The sequence below is a fragment of the Mus caroli genome, unplaced genomic scaffold (assembly GCF_978045245.1).
Source record: "Mus caroli unplaced genomic scaffold, Mus_caroli_1 scaffold_9, whole genome shotgun sequence".
NCBI lineage: Eukaryota > Metazoa > Chordata > Mammalia > Rodentia > Muridae > Mus > Mus caroli.
This window is the reverse complement of record NW_028227264.1, coordinates 127,021,615-127,042,876: the sequence shown is the minus strand read 5'-3', so window position 1 is coordinate 127,042,876 and position 21,262 is coordinate 127,021,615. Positions and strand designations below refer to the sequence as shown.

Sequence of the window (21,262 nt, the reverse complement as noted above, 5' to 3'; positions counted from 1 at the left end):
AGCCACCATGTGGTTGCTGGGATTTGAACTCCGGACCTTTGGAAGAGCAGTCGGGTGCTCTTACCCACTGAGCCATCTCACCAGTCCGAATCTCAGGTTTCTGAGCTGCACCTACAACTTCATGCCTTCACAGGGAGTCACTCCTGTGAGATGGAGTTCTGTTAGCAACCTTTAATGAAGGCAGTAGCTCAACCTGAAGTATGATCTGTAGTTCCTGTTCCACCCAGAGGCTTCCTTTATCCTTCTTGTCCATCCTCTCCTGCCTTGTTTAGGCAACAGCTGGACTGTGGAATCCCAAGGCCTGAGGAGGAAAGCCCCTCTCCTAGATTCCCAAGTCAGGTCTCGGATGACCCAGGGGAGATGCCCTAGATTAGGGACAGGAGGGCTTCTAGGAGACTGCAGATTAACAAGAGGCTTAGGCACCCACACTGTGCTATTCCAAATGTCTTTCAAGGTCTGCCTCCAGACCGTGCATGGCTGGCTCAGGGACACAAACACTTCATCTCTCTACCTTCTCCTGCTCTGGAGCAAAGAAGACTTCAATTCCCCACTCCCAGCTGGCCTTCGCACTTGTACTGGGATGGCCATGAAGGGCATTTCCCTCAGGGGTTTGGATGTCTGCGACTTACCAACATCTGCTGTCCCCAGGTCAGTGGAGGCAGATTTCAGTGCTTGTCTCTTGCCCCGGTTTCCGTGCTTCAATCCACTCTGTCCCTTCAACATCCAATAAAATTCTCACCCCAAGTCAACCACACTGATTGCCTAGTGACCCAACATCTGCCCTAGACACTGAGGAGTAGCACCACCCTGGGGATCCTGCCCAGCCAGGACGTTAGACCCCGGGTGGAATCAACTCTTTGCTTCGTCCATTCTGTGGTTTCCCGTGTCCACTCAGCTGGTTGAAGCCGATGGCTCACAGGCAGGGGCCCAGATGAGAGGGGTGCCTGGTGCCTCAGGACTGAGGGGGCAGGCTTACCTGGTGCACCGTGTAAGTTGACTGGCCATGGAGCAAGGGAGGGCAGATGGACAGATTATACTGTAATGGCTGACCCAGTAGGGAATAGCGCCCGTCACCTGAGGAGTGAGAGGGATGTCTCCTCAGCAGGTCGAACCTCACAGCACACAGCATGTCTGTTCGGAGACTCTGGGGCTTTGGAGACCAACAGCAGTGCATCCCAGTCCTACCTTTTCTATGATGGAACTGATTTAAGGGTTATATTTCTATGTGGTAGCACAAACTTTAGTCCTAGCACTCAGCAGAGGCAGGCAGATGTCTACAGGTTCAAGGTTAGCCTAGTGTACATTGAGAGTTCAAGGATAGCCACAGCTACATAATAAGACCGTGCCTCAGAAAAACAAGATGAAACAAACAAGCAAAGAGCGGTGCCCCTTCCTAAACTCTAAGCTGGACTATTAGATCCATATGCATTCTCTCCACTGTAGACCCTATGTAAATTGCCAGGGAAGTTTTGTGCACGTGTCTGTTATTCTAACACTTGGGAGGCTGAAGCAGGAGGATTGCTATGAGTTTGAGGCTAGCCTTGACTACACCGTGAATCCCAAGCCAGTCTGGGGTACAAAGTGAGAGTGAACTTGATGAGTGGTCCTCCTCCAACCCACAAGTGTTTGGCACGTCATGAGAGGCAGTTCTGGGTGGACAAGAGCACAGGCTTGGAGCCTGATGCCCAGTCAGAAATGCTGGCTGTGTAACAGCAAGCACAGTACTGAGAGAGCCCTGTGTGCTGCTGTTGGACGGCTGGCTGAACTCAGCCTATAAAGCACTTACAGCAACACCTGTGACAGCCAGCACTGTGTAACTTACTACTCACAAATGTCTCACTTCAGAGTCTTTTTAAAGGTTTTTGTTTTTGTTTTTCGAGACAGGGTTTCGCTGTATAGCTCTGGCTGTCCTGGAACTCACTCTGTAGACCAGGCTGGCCTTGAACTCAGAAATCCTCCTGCCTCTGCCTCCCGAGTGCTGGGATTAAAGGCGTGCGCCACCACGCCCTGCTTCTTTTTAAAGGTTTTAAACAAGCCAGAGAGATGGCTCAGCGGTTAAGAGCACTGATTGCTGTTCCAGAGGTCCTGAGTTCAAATCCCAGCAACCACATGGTGGCTCACAACCATCTGTAATGGGATCTGATGTCCTCTTCTGGTATGTCTGAAGACAGAGACAGTGTACTCACCTATATAACATGAATAAATCTTTAAAAAAGCTTTTTTTGAAGTTCTTAAACAGTATCTTAATCTTACTTTTAGATTACTTGTAACAGTCAAAGCAAAAAGCAATAAGACTATTTCCATCTTAAGTATGCCTAACCCCATTTTACAGATGAGGAAACTAAAGTCTATTTATAAATTTAAGTAACTTGTTAAACATCAGCTACTTTGTACTGGAGCTGTAACCCAGGTGTTGTAACTGAAATTCATTGTTGCCTGTATAGAAATCAAATTCTTCTTGACACTGGAAAGATGCTCATCAGTCAAGAGCACTGAGTCCTGCAGAGGACCTGGGTCGGTTCCCAGTACTCACATCAGCATCTCACAACTGCGTATGAATCTAGTTCAAAATGCACAGGCTGGTCTCAAACTCACAGAGATCCTCCTGCCTCTGCCTCCTAAGGCATGTCTAGCAAAATAATCTTTTTTTTTTTTTTTTCCTGAGACAGGGTTTCTCGGTGTAGCCCTGGCTGTCCTGGAACTCACTCTGTAGGTAGGCCAGGCTGGCTTCGAATTTAGAAATCCGCCTGCCTGTGCCTCCTGCGTGCTGGGGTTAAAGGCGTGCGCCACCACTGCCCTGCGAGAAACAATCTTAAAGCAAAGCCCATCCCTTTCTGACTCAGCCTCCCATTCCCTAGTTAATACCAAGTCTGTGAAGGAGGACTGGGGTCAGTTACAGAGGCGCAGCAGGAGAGGCAGGTGTCCTTTGCCTCAGCAGATGTCAGAGGGTGTGCTTCTGTCCTGTCTCCCTGCCTGTTGCTATCTTCTAGTCTTCTACCTTGTATGGAAAAGGAATGCTGAGCCCCAGAGCAGCCTGCCTTCATCTGACTGCCTACCCTGTGCAGGACCCCCAGGCCGGGGGAATGGTGTGAGGACAGGCAGGGGGCTGAGTCCAGTGCAGACGTTGCTGAGGCTCGTGACAGGAGAGGGTGCTGGAGACTGGGTAGGAGATGTGACGGGGCTGCTGCCCATTTGTGCGTTGGCCTGTGAGAGAGAAGAACACATATCACAAACACATTATCCTTTCTATGTCCCACGGCTTCCACGTCACAACTGTCAAGAGACAAAGCGGCCTCGTAAGCACTGCCCAGGTCAGACCACTGCTTCCCGCTGCAGTCCTGCACCCTGACCAGTCTGTGCTAGTGTGTGCTATTCTTACTTCCAGGACTTCACGTATGCAAGGCAAGCAGTGAACCACCCACTTTACCAACAGCCCTACCCTGTAGTTAGTTGTTTTGTCTGTGTCTGTGTGTGTTTGGAAGGCACAGCTTAGAAAAAGCATTGGAGGAACCAGAATTAGTAAACACGAAGACCTATTTTCTTCAAAGCGTTTTAGAAAAGGACTGATGCCTGGTTTCCCAGAAGGCTGGAGTGGATGTTGTCTGACGACCTCACAACCTTTGCTATTCTTTCTATAAGATTTATTTTATTGCCAGGCATGGTGTCGCACGCCTTTAATCCCAGCACTTGGAAGGCAGAGGCAAGCGGATTTCTGAGTTCCAGGCCAGCCTGGTCTACAGAGTGAGTTCCAGGACAGCCAGGGCTACACAGAGAAACCCTGTCTCGAAAAACCAAAAAAAAAAAAGATTTATTTTATTGATATAAGCACATTGTAGCTGTCTTCAGACACACCAGAAGAGGGCATCAGATCCCATTACAGATGGTTGTGAGCCACCATGTGGTCGCTGAGAATTGAACTTAGGATCTCTGGAAGAGCAGTTAGTGCTCTTAATCGCTCAACTATCTCTCCAGCCCTGACCTTTGCTATTCTATGGAGTCATCCTTCGTGAATCCCCCCAAACCCTGGGCAGTGTTTAGACTTTTGTCTTGAGCTTAGTCTCTCAGTGAATGGATCCTGCTCTTAGGAAAGAGTCCTTCAACAAAACCCATCTGTGGTGGTTTGAGTATGCCTAGCCCAAGGCGTGGCACTATTGAAAGGTGTGGCCCTGTTGGAGTGGGTGTGTCTCTGTGGGGTGGGCTTTAAGACCCTCATCCTAGCTGCCTAGAAGTCAGTATTCTGCTAGCACCCTTCAGAAGATGAAGATGTAGAACTCTCAGCTCCTCCTGCACCATGCCTGCCTGGATGCTGCCATGCTCCCACCTGATGATAATGGTCAGAACCTCTGAACCTGTAAGCCAGCCCCAATTAAATGTTGTCCTTATAAGAGTTGCCTTGGTCATGGTGTCTGTTCGCAGCAGTGAAACTCTAAGACACCATCCTTATGTTTATTACAATCCTTCCTCCTTGGGCCCTATTTATTAGTCAAAAGAACTCACTCTTAGTAAAGGTCACAGGTACTTTGCTACTTTGCTAGGGAGTTTCTATGTAGCTAAGCCTAAAGCTCTGTTGTGATAATTGCCAACTGGAAACCTTTTCCCAAAGTTTTACTGTGTTTCAATGTGCAAGAAAAATAAACCTTGAGTCAAACTCTGTAAGTTTTAACCCAGGGGCCCCTAAGTGTGTGTGCACGTTTGTATATGTGCACGTTTGTATATGTGCCTGTTTGTGGAGGATGGAGGTCAACCTGGGGTCCTTTAGATGCCATCTGCTCCAGCCCAGAGCTTGTGATAACTGCTGAGCAGCACTCATCCCTGGCCCATGCAGACTCTGCTCTAAGCATGTCTGACGTGGTCTATAACTGTTCTATAACTGGGTTCCTTGAGAGAGGACTCACTTTGGTATTTTCATGTTTCTCCCTTAAAACATCTGGAGAAAGATGTGTAAAAGAGGTTGCTTGGTTGATGACATGAAGATTTCTTCCTGAGAATCTGGGCCTACAAAGGTTGAACTGGGAATCGTGACTCACCCCTTTAATCCCAGCACTCAAGAGGCAGAGGCAGGTGGATCTCTGTGAATCTGAGTGTTTGAGGTCCAGCCTGGTCTACATAATGAGTTCCAGGACAGCCAGAGCTATATAGAGAGACACTGTTTCAAAACAAAACCAAACAAAACAAATGACAAGGGTTGGACCTACCTGGGGGTTACCATCGGGGCTGTACAGGTCTCCAGGCTTCTGACCACGCTGGTCCACGCTGTAATATTTGCAGTGACTCCATTGGACCATGGATGGATTCTGGGGGGCCTGGGGTCCGTTAGGGACATTCAGTTGCATGACCACCACACCTGGTCCAGAAGGTGACACTCCTGAGTAGCAGGAGGAAAGCAGTTGTTGGGTATTCGAACTATTCTGGATGTAGAGTTATCTCTGAATGGAAAAGCCAGCAAGCAAATCCACCCACTTGTTTCAGGGCCATTCTAACTGTGTCCTGCCAAGAATCTGAAACGGCTGCTGACTTGGCTTCTGATTCTCGCCCCAGCCCCAGCCCCAGCCCCAGCCCCCGACCCCTACACAGTAGCGGTTTGAGTGGAGAAGATGGGACCAGATGCCAGTGCTCTCCCGTCCTTTACCTGCTGAGGGACATTTTGTTATGATTGGCAGAAAAATTACTCCAGTCTGTCCAAATTGAGCATTACCAAACACCCAGGTCAGATTGCTGAAATGTCTGGGCACAGTGCTTGTCTGATCTGTGTTTGGGTTTGGGTCATGGGCCAGGGCTGGAGGTATGTGTAAGTTTCTTTGGGAAGGAATGTGGTAATGACAGCAAAATCTACTGTTCGGGAGAAGAGGGAAGCTCACAGTGTCACTAGACCACCTTACAAAGCACTGTTTGTCACCCGTGGTTAAGTGGGAGAATAGCTCAAGCAGAGGGCACAAGTCATATTCAGAAAACGAGAAATAATTTTGAGGTGCTAAGATACCCATACTGTGGGAAAACCACTAAGAGATAAGAAGCTTATTTAACAAACACTTACTGCATGTTTGCTATGTGCCAGTACTTATGCTGGACACTGAGTATACCACAAACAAGCCTGATCACTGTCCTCACAGAAAGGACAGTCTATTAACAATGCAGACACTAAAGGAAGAGCTGAGAGCAGAGTCTGAGGTACATCCTGGTAGGACACTTGGACTGTGCCCTGGAGATGCTGGGATAGGATCAGTGCTCTGTGGAGCCCACCTTGTAAATGCACTGGCTAAGTAAATAGGATGATGGAGGGCGGGGTCCAGTGGTAGAAGACTGAAGCAGGAGGTTCTGAAGCAGGGTAGCCAGAAGGATAACAGCTGTACTGAAGGCTATACTGGCAGACTCCAGGGCCCAACCGGATATGACTGTGAGGTTTGGTGCTGGCAGCCATGGCTACTTCCTCTACTTAGCCAGTGGAGGAGGAAAAGGTCACACCGGGGAGGAATGCTAAGTCTAATCTTTATGTTAAAAAGAAGGGCTCTCGGTCTTAGCGCCATCTTCCTTGAGACTCCTACGCCATGAGAGCGAAGTGGCGGAAGAAGAGAATGCGCAGGCTGAAGCGCAAGAGAAGAAAGATGAAACAGAGGTCCAAGTAAGCCAGCCCGTGCACCCACGACGCCTGCAGGAGCAGAAGTGAGGGATGCTGAGGGCCGGGACAAGCTATCGGACTGTGTGCTGCCATCGGTAATGAGTCTCAGTAGACCTGGAACATCACCTCGCCGCGATCGCCTGGAGAAATGACCGCCTTTCTTACAACCAAAACAGTCCCTCTGCCCTGGACCCCCGGCACTCTGGACTATCTCTGTTCTCTTGTGGCCAAGTGTAGCTCGTGTACAATAAACCCTCTTGCAGTCAGCTGAAGAATCAAAAAAAAAAAAAAAAAAAAAAAAAAAAGAAGGTAAAGAGTTAGGGAGAAGCAAGTTGATGGACAGTCCCTGCTGGGAGGAACAGGCGGGGCTCTGACTCCACACTGGGACTAGACAGCATGAGTGCCAACTTCTGACCTGCCAGGCTGTGTTCCTGCTGAGGCTGAGCTAGTGTGTATGGTGGTGGAGAAATGGGAGCTGGGATTACTATCCCCAAAGCTTGCTGCAATGCTGCCGTTTTTACATTTGGGGCTTCAGGGCTGCCACTGCTGCTGCTCCCACACTGTGCTATGATGGGAAACGGTACAGCCAGACCAGCCATGCTGAGTGAGTGTTCATTCAGGTAGTATTGGTCAGGAGACACTTGAGTGAGTGTTCATTCAGGTAGTATTGGTCAGGAGACACAGGAGGCCTGAGCTTATTCTCTGGGCCATTTGTGTACTCCACCCCTCTAGGGCTTACCAAACCAGAAACCACAAATACCCAGTTCAATAGGCTGCTATCTTCCTATCCACTGCACCATAGGGGAAGGGCATCCATCAGTGTGGCTTACAGAAAGGGCCACACGAAACTGCACAGCTGCGGTGCGCTATGCATCCATAACAACTCTCTGCTTCCTAGAGTTGCTCCGGGCACGTTCCTCCCCATCCTTCCTAACAGCTCTACCCACTCTAACATCCTCTACCATCAACACTGCAATTGACCTTATTCAAACTCCTCATTGCAACCCGAGGGCCCAACGAGAAAATAATCAAATCTACAGCTTTTCTGGAAGGCAGCTCATAATTGGAGCCTATCGCCCTAGGCTGGGAAAGGTGGGGTATGTGCCAGTCTGTGCGGTGAGAGCATAAGCAGGACAAAGGAGCCACCTCCTAATGCCAACGTGCACACATAGGACCTACTGGGGGCTCCACGGGAGGAAAAGCACAAAGTCCTTATATTATTTTCTCTAACTCCAGGAGAGTCCTGGTTTCAGCCTCTGTTCTGAACTCCTCCCCACACTCAGTCCTCCCCCGACGGCCTGGAGCGTTGTTCCTTCACTCAACCGAGGACACAGACACCACTCAACTGATGAGCTGATTTTATGCTTCTCTTCCTCAAGCCAAAAGCAGGTGGTGTCTGTTAACAGCTGAACTGTCCCTACTTCTTAATGGACATGGCAATTAAAAAAAATCCACTGCCCAGGGATAGTGCTTCCTTCTTGTCAGGCTGGGGAAGGAGCCTGGGCCGAGAGCAGTGGGAAGGAGGAGAAGGGGGCTGCGTAAGGAAATCAATTTCAGCTTGAGAGCTAAGAAATGAGAGGGGACGTGTGAATGGCTTTTTAAGTGGCATCATTAAACCTGGGCAGAAAGGTCGATTGGGCAGAGCAAACCACATAAATACAAGCAGACGACATTTATGTCTGGCAGAATTGGTTTCATTTGTTTAGATTTTTTTTAAGATCATTGAGAAAGAAAACTGAAAACTGATAGGGATTCTTCCTCACCAGCAGGGACCAAATCTATGAAAAAGAAACGAAGCCAAAATGACAGGACAGAATCAGTACTTAGCTCCCCAGCCCCTCCCCTGTTTTGGAAGGGAGAGGAAGACCTTCCTGAAGCAGAGGAGAATATTCTGTCTCAGAAACCCTCAAAGCTGAGGCAGTGAGTGTGTGAGAGGCTTGCTCTGTACAGCGCCGTGTCTACACGGCTGTGCTGCTCAGGTCTATGTATAGGTGTCACTGTCATTTCATGTCTGTGTGAGTCTCATATGAACCTCAGGAGACCTGTAAGCCACCATTTTAGTGGACACAAAGTATTCCCTGGAGTTAAAGTTATATGTAGCATTGCAGTTGCAGAATAAAGGCTCAGACGAACTGGGCAACTCCAAAAAGGTATTAATAAACCACAACGGTTGTTCCAGGAACAGCCAATCCTAATCCCTGCCTTTATTTTTGGAAAAGTGACCATGTTGCTCCATGAGAGGAGAGTGGAGTGACTGTCCTCTGAAGGTGAGGGTGGCCTCTGTAGGCCATCCCTGCCATCTATCTTCCGAGTTAACAGAAAACTGGAAAGGAAGGTGTTTCTTTTTAAAAATGTCTTTAATTCCTGTGAGCAGACAGTAACCATTTAAACATCAGTGGTTGTGTGAGCATCATGTCGTACGTTAGGATGTGTAGGACTGAGGGAAGGCACAAGACTGTCAGATGTTGTGGGGTCAGTTTAGGGAAGAAAGGAGATGTAACTGGGGTAAATTCCTAAGCAGGAGGACAGAGGATGGAGATGTTTCCTTGGTCTGGGAAGTCTAGACTACTTCCTTCTTTCATGCTGAGCCTAGGTCTCCAGTGCTACTCGTCTCCAGAACGAAACATGTTTTAGCTGGCTTAGCACTAGACCAAGTAAGCGATACATAATTATTTCCTATGGCTTTGCTTTTGACCCAAGACCTTTTATATATTGAACAACAGATACCAGAGACCAAAAAGATACTGAAGTATCACAAAGGAGGTCAACACCCACACATCCTTACAGGCATGCACATGCACACACTGATTGTAACAGCAAAGAAAATGCATGTGGTGCCAAGCACCAGCAGAGTATACAGCAAGTTCGGGAGCTGGTTTCTACAATTTCCATATTCCACTGGGACATTCAAGGCCAAGTGCCCTTGGTAGACAGAAGAGGCAGTTAGAGAGCTCACTCATGTAATAAAAGGGTGGATGGATTTAAAACCTTAGCTTGTGAGAGATCTCTATTAGGCCTAGATGAAACCAGAAAGAGGTCATTTCACCTTAAAGGTGAAATAGATCTTATGAGCAAGATTAATTCTGTAATTGCCCCAAAGCATCTAACAGCAAAGCACAAAACATCTTAGGTGAAAGCATTTCATTCTAAATGGGAAAACCAGCCAATGGCTCCGTCACTAAAAGAGGAGGAGATCTATCCACACCCCTACATCCAACAGAGCGGAATGGGGATGCCCCGAGGATGAATTTAGATTTCTTCTCCAAAGTCCTTAAGTTTCTTTAACTATGCTGTGTGGCTGTGTAGGAGTGCTGAGAGAGAAACAGACAAGGGCGACTGCCCTTGGTGTACTGGGGGCAGACAGCTTAGGGACCACATGCCATATGTATTCACATGGTATAGCCTGCTCTTTTGAATAGTCCTATAGCTGTTTAACATAAAGCCATTTCCTTCCTGAACAGAAAGGGATAGAACTTGGAGTCTCCTGAAGACCTGTGACTGACGATGTGGCTTACAGGGTGCACAAAGTCAAAGCCCGAAGTTCCAGACCTGGGACCATGGTAATCTCCAGTACAAATTCACTCTCGGGTCTTAAATTTTGTTATACATTGTAGTCAGAATAAAGACACCACAGTGCATGTGAGCACTCACTAAAATCTGTTGAACCGATCTACTATGTTTTAAAAAACGTTTCTCAGCTTTGTTTTTACATTCCCAAGAGAAAGAGACAACCTGTCTAAAGAGACAGAGGTTTTCCTGACAGTGAGTATATGCACATACACATCAGCAAAGGCACAAGGAACCACGGCCGTCCTGTCTCTACCTTCTGAATGGCAGGATCAAGGTGTGCCTTGACCCACTGTGTAGTCAAGACTTGGGCCTCTGTGATGAGGTCACAGCCCGCCTTTGGGGTCTTCTGCAGTAGCCCTGCCCCTGCCCACCCCGCCCCTGCCCCCCCAGGTTCTTTGTGCTCCTACCTGAGTACTGCTGTGACATCTGCGGTGGGCTGCAGGGAGAGGGAGACTGAGGCATCTGGTACTGCTCAGAGCCAGGAGGCTGCAGAAAGCCCACAGAAGGGCTGGGAAGGGAGGGAGAAGAGAGGCATGTAATGGATGGAGGGGAACACAGCTCCTGACAGACAGCTGCTGCTGCCCCGGCCTCCCCATGGGGAGCAAAGGCAGCCACAAGCCATTCCCAGACCAATTTACCAGGCAATTTCTAAAATCACTCATCAGTTGAAACTTAATTATATATATTTGTACTTGATCATCTTTCAATTAGGAAGCTGCTAATCTGCACTAAATATGGAATGTTAGCAGCACTTGCTCTTCCTAACAATGTGGAACACCAAAAATACATATGTGTGTACATACACAGATGTTTTAAAAACAAAGAAGTACTAAATCAAGTCAGGGCCAAACCACAGTGCTAGAAGGAAGGAGTAGAAGGAACTAAAGGGTGAATGACTGAGGGTGCATTCACAGTGGTCAGCACTGGGGATGCCCTCAAGACAGACAGGAGAAAAACACTGCAACATTCAAAACAACATGGATACACACACAAGTAGACAGATGACACTGGAGATGCACACACAGAGATGCAATAGACCTACATTAACTGTAGTTCAGGTGCACTTCTATCTAGCTCTGTGACTTTGTGTAGGTTTGTTAAGATTCCTAGCTTGGATTTCTTCACTTAAAAAAAAAAGTGGGGGGCTGGAGAGATGGCTGAGAGGTTAAAGAGCACTGACTGCTCTTCCGAAGGTCCTGAGTTCAAATCCCAGCAACCACATGGTAGCTCACGACCATCTATAACGGGATCCAATGCCCTCTTCTGGTGTGTCTGAAGACAGCTACAGTGTACTTATTTATAATAATAAATAAATCTTTGGGCCAAAGCTAGCAGAGGTCCTAAGTTCAATTCCCAACAACCACATGAAGGCCCACAACCATCTATACAGCTACAGTGTACTCACATACATAAAATAAATCTTAAAAAAAAAAAAAAAAGTGGGTGTGGTTGTAAATGCCTGTAATCCCAGCACTCAGGAGGCAGAGGCAGGCGGATTTCTGAGTTCGAGGCCAGTCTGGTCTACAAAGTGAGTTCCATGACAGCCAGGGCTACACAGAGAAACCCTGTCTCGAAAAACCAAAAAACACTCTTTGGTCTTTCAGAAGAGCAAAAGAGCAAAGGTCAACTCTCAGCTCCATTTGAGGCAGCTCACCACCTGTAACTCTAGTTCTCTAGGGCCCAACATTCACTTCTGCCTTTTGAGTATACCACCCCACCATGGCAAATACTCACATGAATGAACATACACACACACACACACACACAAGAGAGACAGACAAAGACAGAGACAGAGAGAGACAGACAGAGAGACGGCACAAGTGTGAGTATGCAAATGCCAGGGCATGGTGACTTATGCAACCATAAACCAGGGGCCATGAGCTTGAGGCCAGCCTGAGCAAAGACCCTGTTTCTAAAAATAAATCAAGAAAAACAAAACAAAACAAAGAAAACAGTCATGGTGCTACACACTATAATCTCAGTAGCACTCAAGAGGCTGAGGTAGAAGGATGCAGTTCAGGGTCAGCCTAGCTTGTGTAGTAGAACCAAAGAGTCTCACAGAGAAACAGAAACAACTCCAAAAAAAAAAAAAAAAAAAACCAAACCAAACCAAACCAAAAAAAAGAAACAAAAACAAAACTAGAGTAGTATACTAGGTTATTTCCAAGATGTCTCTTCTACTCCAATGATCTTATTAGCCATGACCTATCTTCATTCTCTCTACAGTAAGACTATATAAGTATATTGTAAAATTTGTTGTTTTATTGATGATCAGTCCCTATCTTGCAGTACTGAGTCTGGCTAACTAACAAATACTGGGGTCATTCTAACCGGTGTCTTAGAAGCAGGCAGTTCTTGCTGCAAAGCTCTATGTAAATATCCAATCAGTGAGGGGAAAGAGACTGACCCCTACACACACACTTTTGAGACTGGGTTTCACCAGGCAGTCCAGGCTGGTCTTAGAGTTGTGACCCTCATGTCTTAGCCTCTCAAGTGCTGCTGGGATTGTATGTATGCACTGTCCAGGAGACTGGCTGAGGTTAACACTGGGTTTCTTAGACCAGTGGAGACGAACGGATGGCATGGTGACTGCTAAAGGTCAATGGGAAATGCGCCCCGGCTCTCCAGCAGTCCTCACCTCGTACCATTCTGCTGAGCTGGTGGGATCATGCTGTAGTACACAGGCACACCTCCTGTTGGGAGGCCTCCTTGCACAGACTGGCTGGCAGGAACCAGCATGGGCTGCTGGAAGGGCGGCTGGACCACGTTTTGTGAGTCACTGCCCACAGGGACCTGGTGGAGAAAAGCATGATCAGGGTCATCTCACCGAGCTCGCCCACGGGTGCTCATCACGGGGCCAGCACACGGCTCATCACGGGGCCAGCACACGGCTCATCACTGGGCCAGCACACGGCTCATCACGGGGCCAGCACACGGCTCATCACGGGGCCAGCACACTGCTCATCACTGGGCCAGCACACAGCTCATCACTGGGCCAGCACACGGCTCATCACGGGGCCAGCACACGGCTCATCACGGGGCCAGCACACGGCTCATCACTGGGCCAGCACACGGCTCATCACGGGGCCAGCACACGGCTCATCACGGGGCCAGCACACTGCTCATCACTGGGCCAGCACACAGCTCATCACTGGGCCAGCACACGGCTCATCACGGGGCCAGCACACGGCTCATCACGGGGCCAGCACACGGCTCATCACTGGGCCAGCACACGGCTCATCACGGGGCCAGCACACTGCTCATCACTGGGCCAGCACACAGCTCATCACTGGGCCAGCACACGGCTCATCACGGGGCCAGCACACGGCTCATCACGGGGCCAGCACACGGCTCATCACGGGGCCAGCACACGGCTCATTACTGGGCCAGCACACGGCTCATCACGGGGCCAGCACACGGCTCATCACTGGGCCAGCACACGGCTCATCACGGGGCCAGCACACTGCTCATCACTGGGCCAGCACACTGCTCATCACTGGGCCAGCACACTGCTCATCACGGGGCCAGCACACTGCTCATCACGGGGCCAGCACACGGCTCATCACTGGGCCAGCACACGGCTCATCACGGGGCCAGCACACTGCTCATCACTGGGCCAGCACACTGCTCATCACTGGGCCAGCACACGGCTCATCACGGGGCCAGCACACTGCTCATCACTGGGCCAGCACACTGCTCATCACTGGGCCAGCACACTGCTCATCACTGGGCCAGCACACTGCTCATCACTGGGCCAGCACACGGCTCATCACGGGGCCAGCACTCGGCTCAGGAGTCCCCTCCAGCAGACCTCATCTGCCAAAGCAAACATTCACAAAGCCACCCCAATCTCTCCCCCTAAACACCACCCTGAGATATCAGACACAATGAAGGAGCTCTGACTTCCTCTCAACTGTTTCCTGAGCACACAGTCACTTATATGACTGCATAAAAACCACAATTTAAATCCTTCCAGATCTCTGGGCTTGCTTTGAGAAGGGAAATAGATGACATCTCAGTACTGGAGTCTTAAGTCTGCATGACAGGGGGAGCCTGTCCTTTCGGCTTCACAAGGACTCAGTGATCTTTGCAAACACAGAATGCACCCACTTGGTAAGAAGGCAGTGGAGTGTACTGGACCACCAGGCCTTGCATCTGGCCTCCCATGCTGCTCCTCTGGTTGCTGAGTAGGCCCTGGTTCTGAGGCTGCTGGACCCCAAGCATGCCTTGGTAAGCCGTCTGCTGCTGGTTAGACATCATGGGCTGTAAGCCTAAGGACGGTCAAGGCACAGAAGACATCAGCGTGAATGTATAGGTGGCCAACCCACAGCTCTCACTGCCATTCCTTCTCCACCCCTACTCTCCCCCATAGATTCCGGCCCCTTCTTAGAAAGTTAATAGTTCTACTCCCTGCCTCCCCTTTAACTCTGCAGATAGGAAGCCTCTCTCCCCAGGCCTGTCCCCCTTGGGCACTGCTGTCTTACAACAGCACCCTCCTTACCAGGCTGCTGGGATGCTTGAGGCAGCTGTTGACCACGCTGGGGGCTATAGGCCACCGGGTGAGACAGAGGTCGATATTGCTGGTTGGAATTAGGATACTGTCCAGGAGGGTAGTAAGAAACCTGGATCTTTGAGAGGAAACAGATGTAAGAGGTCTCTCTAATCCAGCTGCAACACTTCCAAATTTACTAAATGCCTCAAGGGCTGATAATCAGAAACTTGTAAATGGAGATAGTTTGGGTTCACAAGTATAGGGTGACTGTACAGGTCTGAAATAAAACAGCACTGCTGTGCAGAAAGGAGACTGTGCAGAGCAGACAACGAGGGCAGCATGCTTTTGTCTAGACCAGAGCAAGAAAGGGCTGAGATGTGGGACAACTGATGCACTAACTAACAGCTGGGGGGAGGGCTGTTTACCTGTTGAGGGGGCTGCATGTAGCTTTGGGGTGGCAGGACTTGCTGGGTAGGTGGAGCATGGCTAGAAGTGGAATAGTTGGAAGTGGGAAGGGGCTGTCCTGCAGAAGCCATGATGAAACTAGCTTGCTGAGGATGCTGGGAGATAAGTGGGGGCTGGAACAAAGCCGAGGAGGGGTCAGCTGCTTCAGTAGAACCTTGGCGGCTAAGGCTCATTTGTCCAAAGGGGTTGCTGAGGTCTTCTGCCTGTTGAGAGAGTAGGGGACTTAAGGACCAAGGCTGTGTTAAACCTCATGCATTTGGCTTCAATACAGAAAGACAGACAGAGCTAGATGGGGTGGTACACGCTTGTAATCTCAGCACTTGGGAAGTAGAGGTTGGAGGATCATGAGTTCAAGATTAGCTTCAGCTACATATTAAGTTCTATGCCAGCCTGGGCTACATAGGCCTTGTCTCAAATATACTAATAAACAAAACCAAGAACAGAAAGACAGAAACAGCAATGCTCTACAGCAGAGGTTCTCAACTTTCCTAATGCTGCTACCCTTTAATGACAACATTTTGTCATGGTGTAGTGACCACCCCCAACTATGAAATTATTTTCATTGCTACCTCATAATTTTGCAAGTAAAATTTACTACTGTTATGAATTGTAATGCAAGTATATTATTACAATGCAAGTTTTCCAATGGTCTTAGGCAACCCCTGAGAAAGGGTCATTTGACATCACCCCCAAAAGGGGTTGCAACCCACAGGTTGAGAACCACTGTTCTACAGCATTCCTTATACCATTTGTGGATAGTCTGGTTTGAGAAATTGCATGCCTCAAGACTATGACATGGTATTTTAAACTGATAGCTGTGGGAAGCCTAAACCCAGAAACAACAGTATCTCTGTGAAATGTTAACAATGCCTGCCCTGCCCATAGCTGTTAGTTACTGTGGTTATTAGAAACAGTTTCTCTGTGAAATGCTAACAATGGCTGTTCTGATCAAAGCTGTTACTAGAGTCATTCCTCAGGAGATAGGGGCACCTACAAAAAGGAATATAGGACAGACAAGAATTAGAGAGTATACAACTCTTTCTTTCTTTTTTTTTTTTTTTTTTTGGTTTTTACGAGACAGGGTTTCTCTGTATAGCCCTGGCTGTCCTGGAGCTCACTTTGTAGACCAGGCTGGCCTCGAACTCAGAAATCCGCCTGCCTCTGCCTCCCGAGTGCTGGGATTAAAGGCGTGCGCCACCACGCCCGGCTATACAACTCTTTCTATTTCCAGTATTCCTCATGCTCCTGCCTTGCCACAAATCCTGTTCTTATAGAACACACCCTCACAGACCACAGACAGACAGCAAGGCTCTTGTAACTCACAGCCAAGAACTGTGGGCTCGCTCCTGCTGCTCGTCTCCATACTCCCTTCCCAGGTCATTTCCACCTTTGTTCTTTGACACTAGCCTAGAGTTCTCCTGCCCTTTAAAAAACGACTTCCAATTCTCACCTCCGAAAGGAGGCCAGGGTGAGTGGTTGAACTAGAGGGAGAGGCTGGCTGGCTGGGCTGTAATTGCCTTTTCTCTCAGCTGCCTTCCCTAAGCACGAGAGAGTGAGGGTGTGTGTCTCACGCGTGGTGACAGGTTAGTTTCTTAGCTTCCTGTTCTGAGTCCTGTGCTCTGAACAGTAATTCACACACAAACACACAACCACACACACATCGGAGTAGTTCTTTTCCAAAAGAAAATACTAGAAACCAAAAGACAATGCGGCCCTTGAGCTCCACTCTGCTCTCAGGAGCTGTTTTGCTACCTTCATGGTCAGGAATAGATGACAAGAGGACTAGACTGCAGATTAATTTGAGGTCCATATTCCAGCACTTTTCAGAATGGAGATAAGAGGTAGGAGAAAAAAGGGGATTCTAATGAAAAAGCAGAGAGGTGTGATTAATATAAAGTAAAAAAGGAAGGGTTCATCAGCACCGTGAAGTAATCAACTATGAGGGAAATAAGATTTGCAAAGGATTTGTATTTAGTATGCAAACAATTTATTTTTAATTTTTTAAAATTTATTTTTGCTATTTTTGAGACAGGATATGACTCTCACCCAGGCTGGACTGTAATTCACTATGTAGCCTAGGCTGGCCTTGCACTCAGGGCAGACCTTCTGCCTCATCCTCTTAAGGGCTGAGATTAAAGGCGTGCACCACTATAGTTACTTTACAAACAATCTACACAGCATGTATATGCATCTGAAGAGAACATAAACATACGGTGAGACAGGTAGGATGTAAACATTTTAAAACTGGTACCTGAGAAGTCTGCAATGAAGGAAATCAGAGAGAAAAATTCTGTACAGAATAAACTGGGAGAAAGCGACATGAAGGACACAGAGAGCAGAGCTGAGGGCCTGGGTTAGTGAGATTCCTCCGCACACACAGGAGCTCGCCATCCCTGTCCTATATTCACTAATAGCTTTTGCATGCTGTGCTGGTCCCTCAAGAAACAGCTTTCTATGTCTCTTCCAAAAGCACCACATGCTTGCAAGGCCACCAAAGACTGACCCAGACATCCCACAGATACAGGCCACACAGGGACAAGACAAAATGGCGAATGGTCGTTATACCATGTTGTACTGCTGGGGCGGAGAGACTGGCAGAAGGACCTGGGGACAGGAGCTTGGAGAAAACTGAACCGGCTGTGGAGAGGGCTGCAGGGCCGGGACTGGCTGTGGGCAGCACAGAGGCATGTGGAGAGGAAGAGAAAAGCATAAAGGGAGGCGGAGGGAAGGGAGGAACACGTTAGTCATACAAGACATCCTTATGAATAATGTGGCCGTTGAGCAGGCTGCCCGCCAAGCCCGGGATAGCTTGTGACTTCCACATCTCTCTCAAAAGAGACCCAGTATACTCCCTGCCCCATTTGCCACTTAAACTCTGCAGCTGTGAGTTATCTCGGGGCTCTCAAGGCCAAGGCCTAAGACGTGAGTCCAAGCACAGCCTTCCCAGGGTGTATTCTGTGCTGACCACACAATCACTGAGGAGCTCCGCCAACATCCCCTAAATGCCCACTTGAGGGCTACTGTGTACACCCAAGGGCAGTTAGTTCTCCTTGAGGAAGTGACATCTCCCTCTACAGGCAGGAAGAGGAACAAACCACCAATGGATTCTTGAGTCATAATTTTCTGTGTTCCTTCAAGTTGTGAGGGCAACACGAAAATGCCCTCGTGAGCGAATGGGGCAAACTCGGAGCAAAGCACAACCAGAAGCCCGCGGTTTTTATCCCTTAATCCCTTCACTGGCCTTAGGAAGGAGACTCTGTCTACTGAGAACACACAGTGTTCTAAGATCAGCAAACTATTTTCCTTCCGTCTTCCTGTCCAGTCCTTTGGATCACTTCATCACTTCTCCAGCTGGAGCCCCTGGTGCAGGAGGGTGAGCTAGGAGAGTGGTCAGGAGGGAGAGGGAAAGAACATGGAGACGCTGCTTCAGGACAGCCGTAAAGAATTCCTAGAGATAGGGTAACTTCTAATTACAGCAGTAAGAGTGAGGGTGGAGCTGGGGTGCAGCTGAGCAGAGTACTTGCCTGGCACTGCAAGGCTCTGGTTCAACCCCAAGCCACAGAGAAATCAAATGGCCCACCTGGATCACATAGCGAAATCAAAGCTATGGCTTGGAACCCAGAGGGGACGGACTGGGGACCTTGGCAGAGGATTTGACATCTAGAGTTTTAAAGTTTAGTTACTGAGAAACCCAGGTGTCCTGGAGAGGGACATTGCTGTAGCCTGGAAAGTTAGCTCAGCCCCACAGATATCCTATAAGCCAACAGCATTCTAAAGGTAACTGCTGTTCAAGCTGTCCAACGTGAGCTGCAAATGCTGCAGGTTCTATTTTCTTAAACCTCTTGGGGGAGGACTTACCCTGGGTCAGGCCTTTTGAACAGTGAAGTGGCAGAACAGCTCATTTTCACTAAACTGCAAACAATTTGTAATGCTACACTATTGTTCTATGAGGAATGTTTATTTCAAAGTGTGAATAAAGTATGTTTTCATTGCAAACTTCAGAAACCACACTATAGAAATGTGTGACCATAATTCTTTGTATTTTGGATTAATTGTGCAACAGTAAATAAGGGAATTTGACATGTGAAAAGTTCTAAACTGAATAGTATATAACAATAGTAATTACAAAACAAAATAAAACAAAAAACAAACAAACAAAAAAAACCCAGCTCATTTTCCACACACGTGTGCATTGAAAATGGAGAATGAGCCAGGAATGGTGGCACACACCTTAACTGCAGCACTTGGGAGCCAGAGGCAGCCTGAGTTGGAGGCTAGTTTGGTCTGCACAGGAGTTCAGGACAGCCAGAGTTACATAATAAAGATGCTCTGTGGGGCTGGGGAGGGTGTGAGGAGAAGGAGGTGGAGGCCGATGTTCTTCTGATTCCTTTAACCAGGAAAGGCCATGGTAAAGGAGGACCTCACTTTGTTTGTTTTCTTTTTTCCAAGACAGGGTTTCTCTGTGTGGCCCTGGCTGTCCTGGAACTCACTCTGTAGACTAGGCTGGCCTCGAACTCAGAAATCTACCTGCCTTTGCGTGCGCCTCCACTGCCCAGCCCTCACTTCTTTTTAAATGTGTATGAATGTTTGCCTGCCTGGGTAACATGTACCAGTTGTGTCTCTAGTGACTATAGAGACCAGAGGAGGGTACCTGTTCCTGTGGTACCAGAACTACAGATGGTTGTGAGCCACCATGTACGTGCAAGGAATCAAATCCGGGTTCTCTGTAAGAACAGCTAGTGCTCGTTCCCACTGAACTGTCTCTCCAATATTGCCATTGCTATTTTGTTGTTGATGGTGGTTTGGTTTAGTTTGGTTTGGGTTATTCTACCATTATTTTCTTGGATGGTCTCAGAGACCAAAAGGACATCTGTTGCCACCTACTGGTGAATTCTGGGATACATGATAGCTCTGGGATGTGTAGAGAGACACTATAGCTACAGAGTTAACAGGGCTCCTTTGTAATATTCATTCCAGTCTAAACTCAACTCAACAAAACCCAGCCTCTGAGCCTTCACCCCCCCCCCCCCCCGACTCCCTGGTGTCACCTGCATGGCTGGTGCAGGAGGTCATTTCTGCTTAGGGAGAGGAAGTGTCCCAGCCAGAAGAGTGAGGGTCTTGTTTTGCCAGCTCTAAGCCTGGGACTGGGCAAATGCCTTTTGATCCCTTTCCCAAAGTTTTCTAAAAGCTTTAGAACACAGTAGCATATACTGATTTGGTCTCTTCCTTCATTTCTACACTGCTATATTACTTGAGGGACCAAACAGTGATTATTTCTGTGTAACTTCACAGCCTCACCGTGCAGACAGCCATGAGGACAAAATGACAAGGAGAACAGGAAGGCAGGGATGGAGGTGAGGAAGGAGAGGCCTAGGGGTGAAGTTAACACCACAAAAGGACGAAGAAAAGAACTGAAGTAGGAGAGGTTGTGGGAAGAAAAGGCAAGGTAGGAACAAATATTAGATGATGGTAAGGTTAACAGCTCCCGTAAATAAATACCCCCGAACTTCCCCAGGGTCAGACTGTTTGGGAGTCTGTGATTATGATTAACCTCCAGAGTATGTTTCTGAGAGAACAGAAACCACTGAATCCCCAATCCATAGCATCTAACCCAACACCACACTCCATACCAACAGTCCTTCCACTGAACAGCAGAATCCAGGAGCAGGGGGAGGAGAAAGCTGGAATTTAGAGCCTATCACTTGCCATTTACTTCAAAACATGAGTCCCAAATGGTCATTCTTCTATCTCTTCACCCTTTCTCCATTCTTACTATGTTTTAAGTGTAGATGTCAGACAGAAGGAAAAGACAGAAGACTAAGAGGGAAAAGTGGGAGCAAGACTATTAAAATATACACATTTCAGAGAAAAAGAACTACAGAGTGCTGGGACCTTAGCAAGGGAGGTGGACATATAAAACACCACGGAAGGCTGGGGGCGGGGCAGCTGGAGGAGGAACATTCTACCTACTCAGGCAGAGCAACGGACCCAAGTGCACGTCTTAGCAGAGACCTAAGCTAGTATGAACAAGACCTAACAGGGCATCCTAGGATCCTCCCAGTTGAGTTTCCAGTTCATACTGACCAGGTTCTTTAAAAAAACCCAAAACAATAATAATA

General features: G+C 48.3%; 1 protein-coding gene across 14 annotated transcripts in view; it reads right to left on the bottom strand.

Moving 5' to 3' along the window:
• The window catches only part of R3hdm2 (R3H domain containing 2), a 123,117-nt gene that overhangs the window by 1,358 nt on the left and 100,497 nt on the right, over positions 1 to 21,262 (bottom strand). For 10 of the 14 annotated variants that reach the window (XM_029482203.2, XM_029482202.2, XM_029482209.2 and 7 more), the window contains 10 exons: positions 17,709 to 17,810; positions 15,104 to 15,346; positions 14,688 to 14,814; positions 14,297 to 14,457; positions 12,825 to 12,979; positions 10,594 to 10,694; positions 5,196 to 5,365; positions 3,057 to 3,204; positions 977 to 1,074; positions 630 to 714 (listed from right to left, as the gene is read on the bottom strand). In XM_029482203.2, coding sequence (XP_029338063.1) covers positions 630 to 714; positions 977 to 1,074; positions 3,057 to 3,204; positions 5,196 to 5,365; positions 10,594 to 10,694; positions 12,825 to 12,979; positions 14,297 to 14,457; positions 14,688 to 14,814; positions 15,104 to 15,346; positions 17,709 to 17,810 — 1,390 coding nt within the window. The remainder of the gene's footprint in view (positions 1 to 629; positions 715 to 976; positions 1,075 to 3,056; positions 3,205 to 5,195; positions 5,366 to 10,593; positions 10,695 to 12,824; positions 12,980 to 14,296; positions 14,458 to 14,687; positions 14,815 to 15,103; positions 15,347 to 17,708; positions 17,811 to 21,262) is intronic. The other 4 variants (XM_029482211.2, XM_021175276.3, XM_029482212.2 and 1 more) reach the window with 1 other exon arrangement.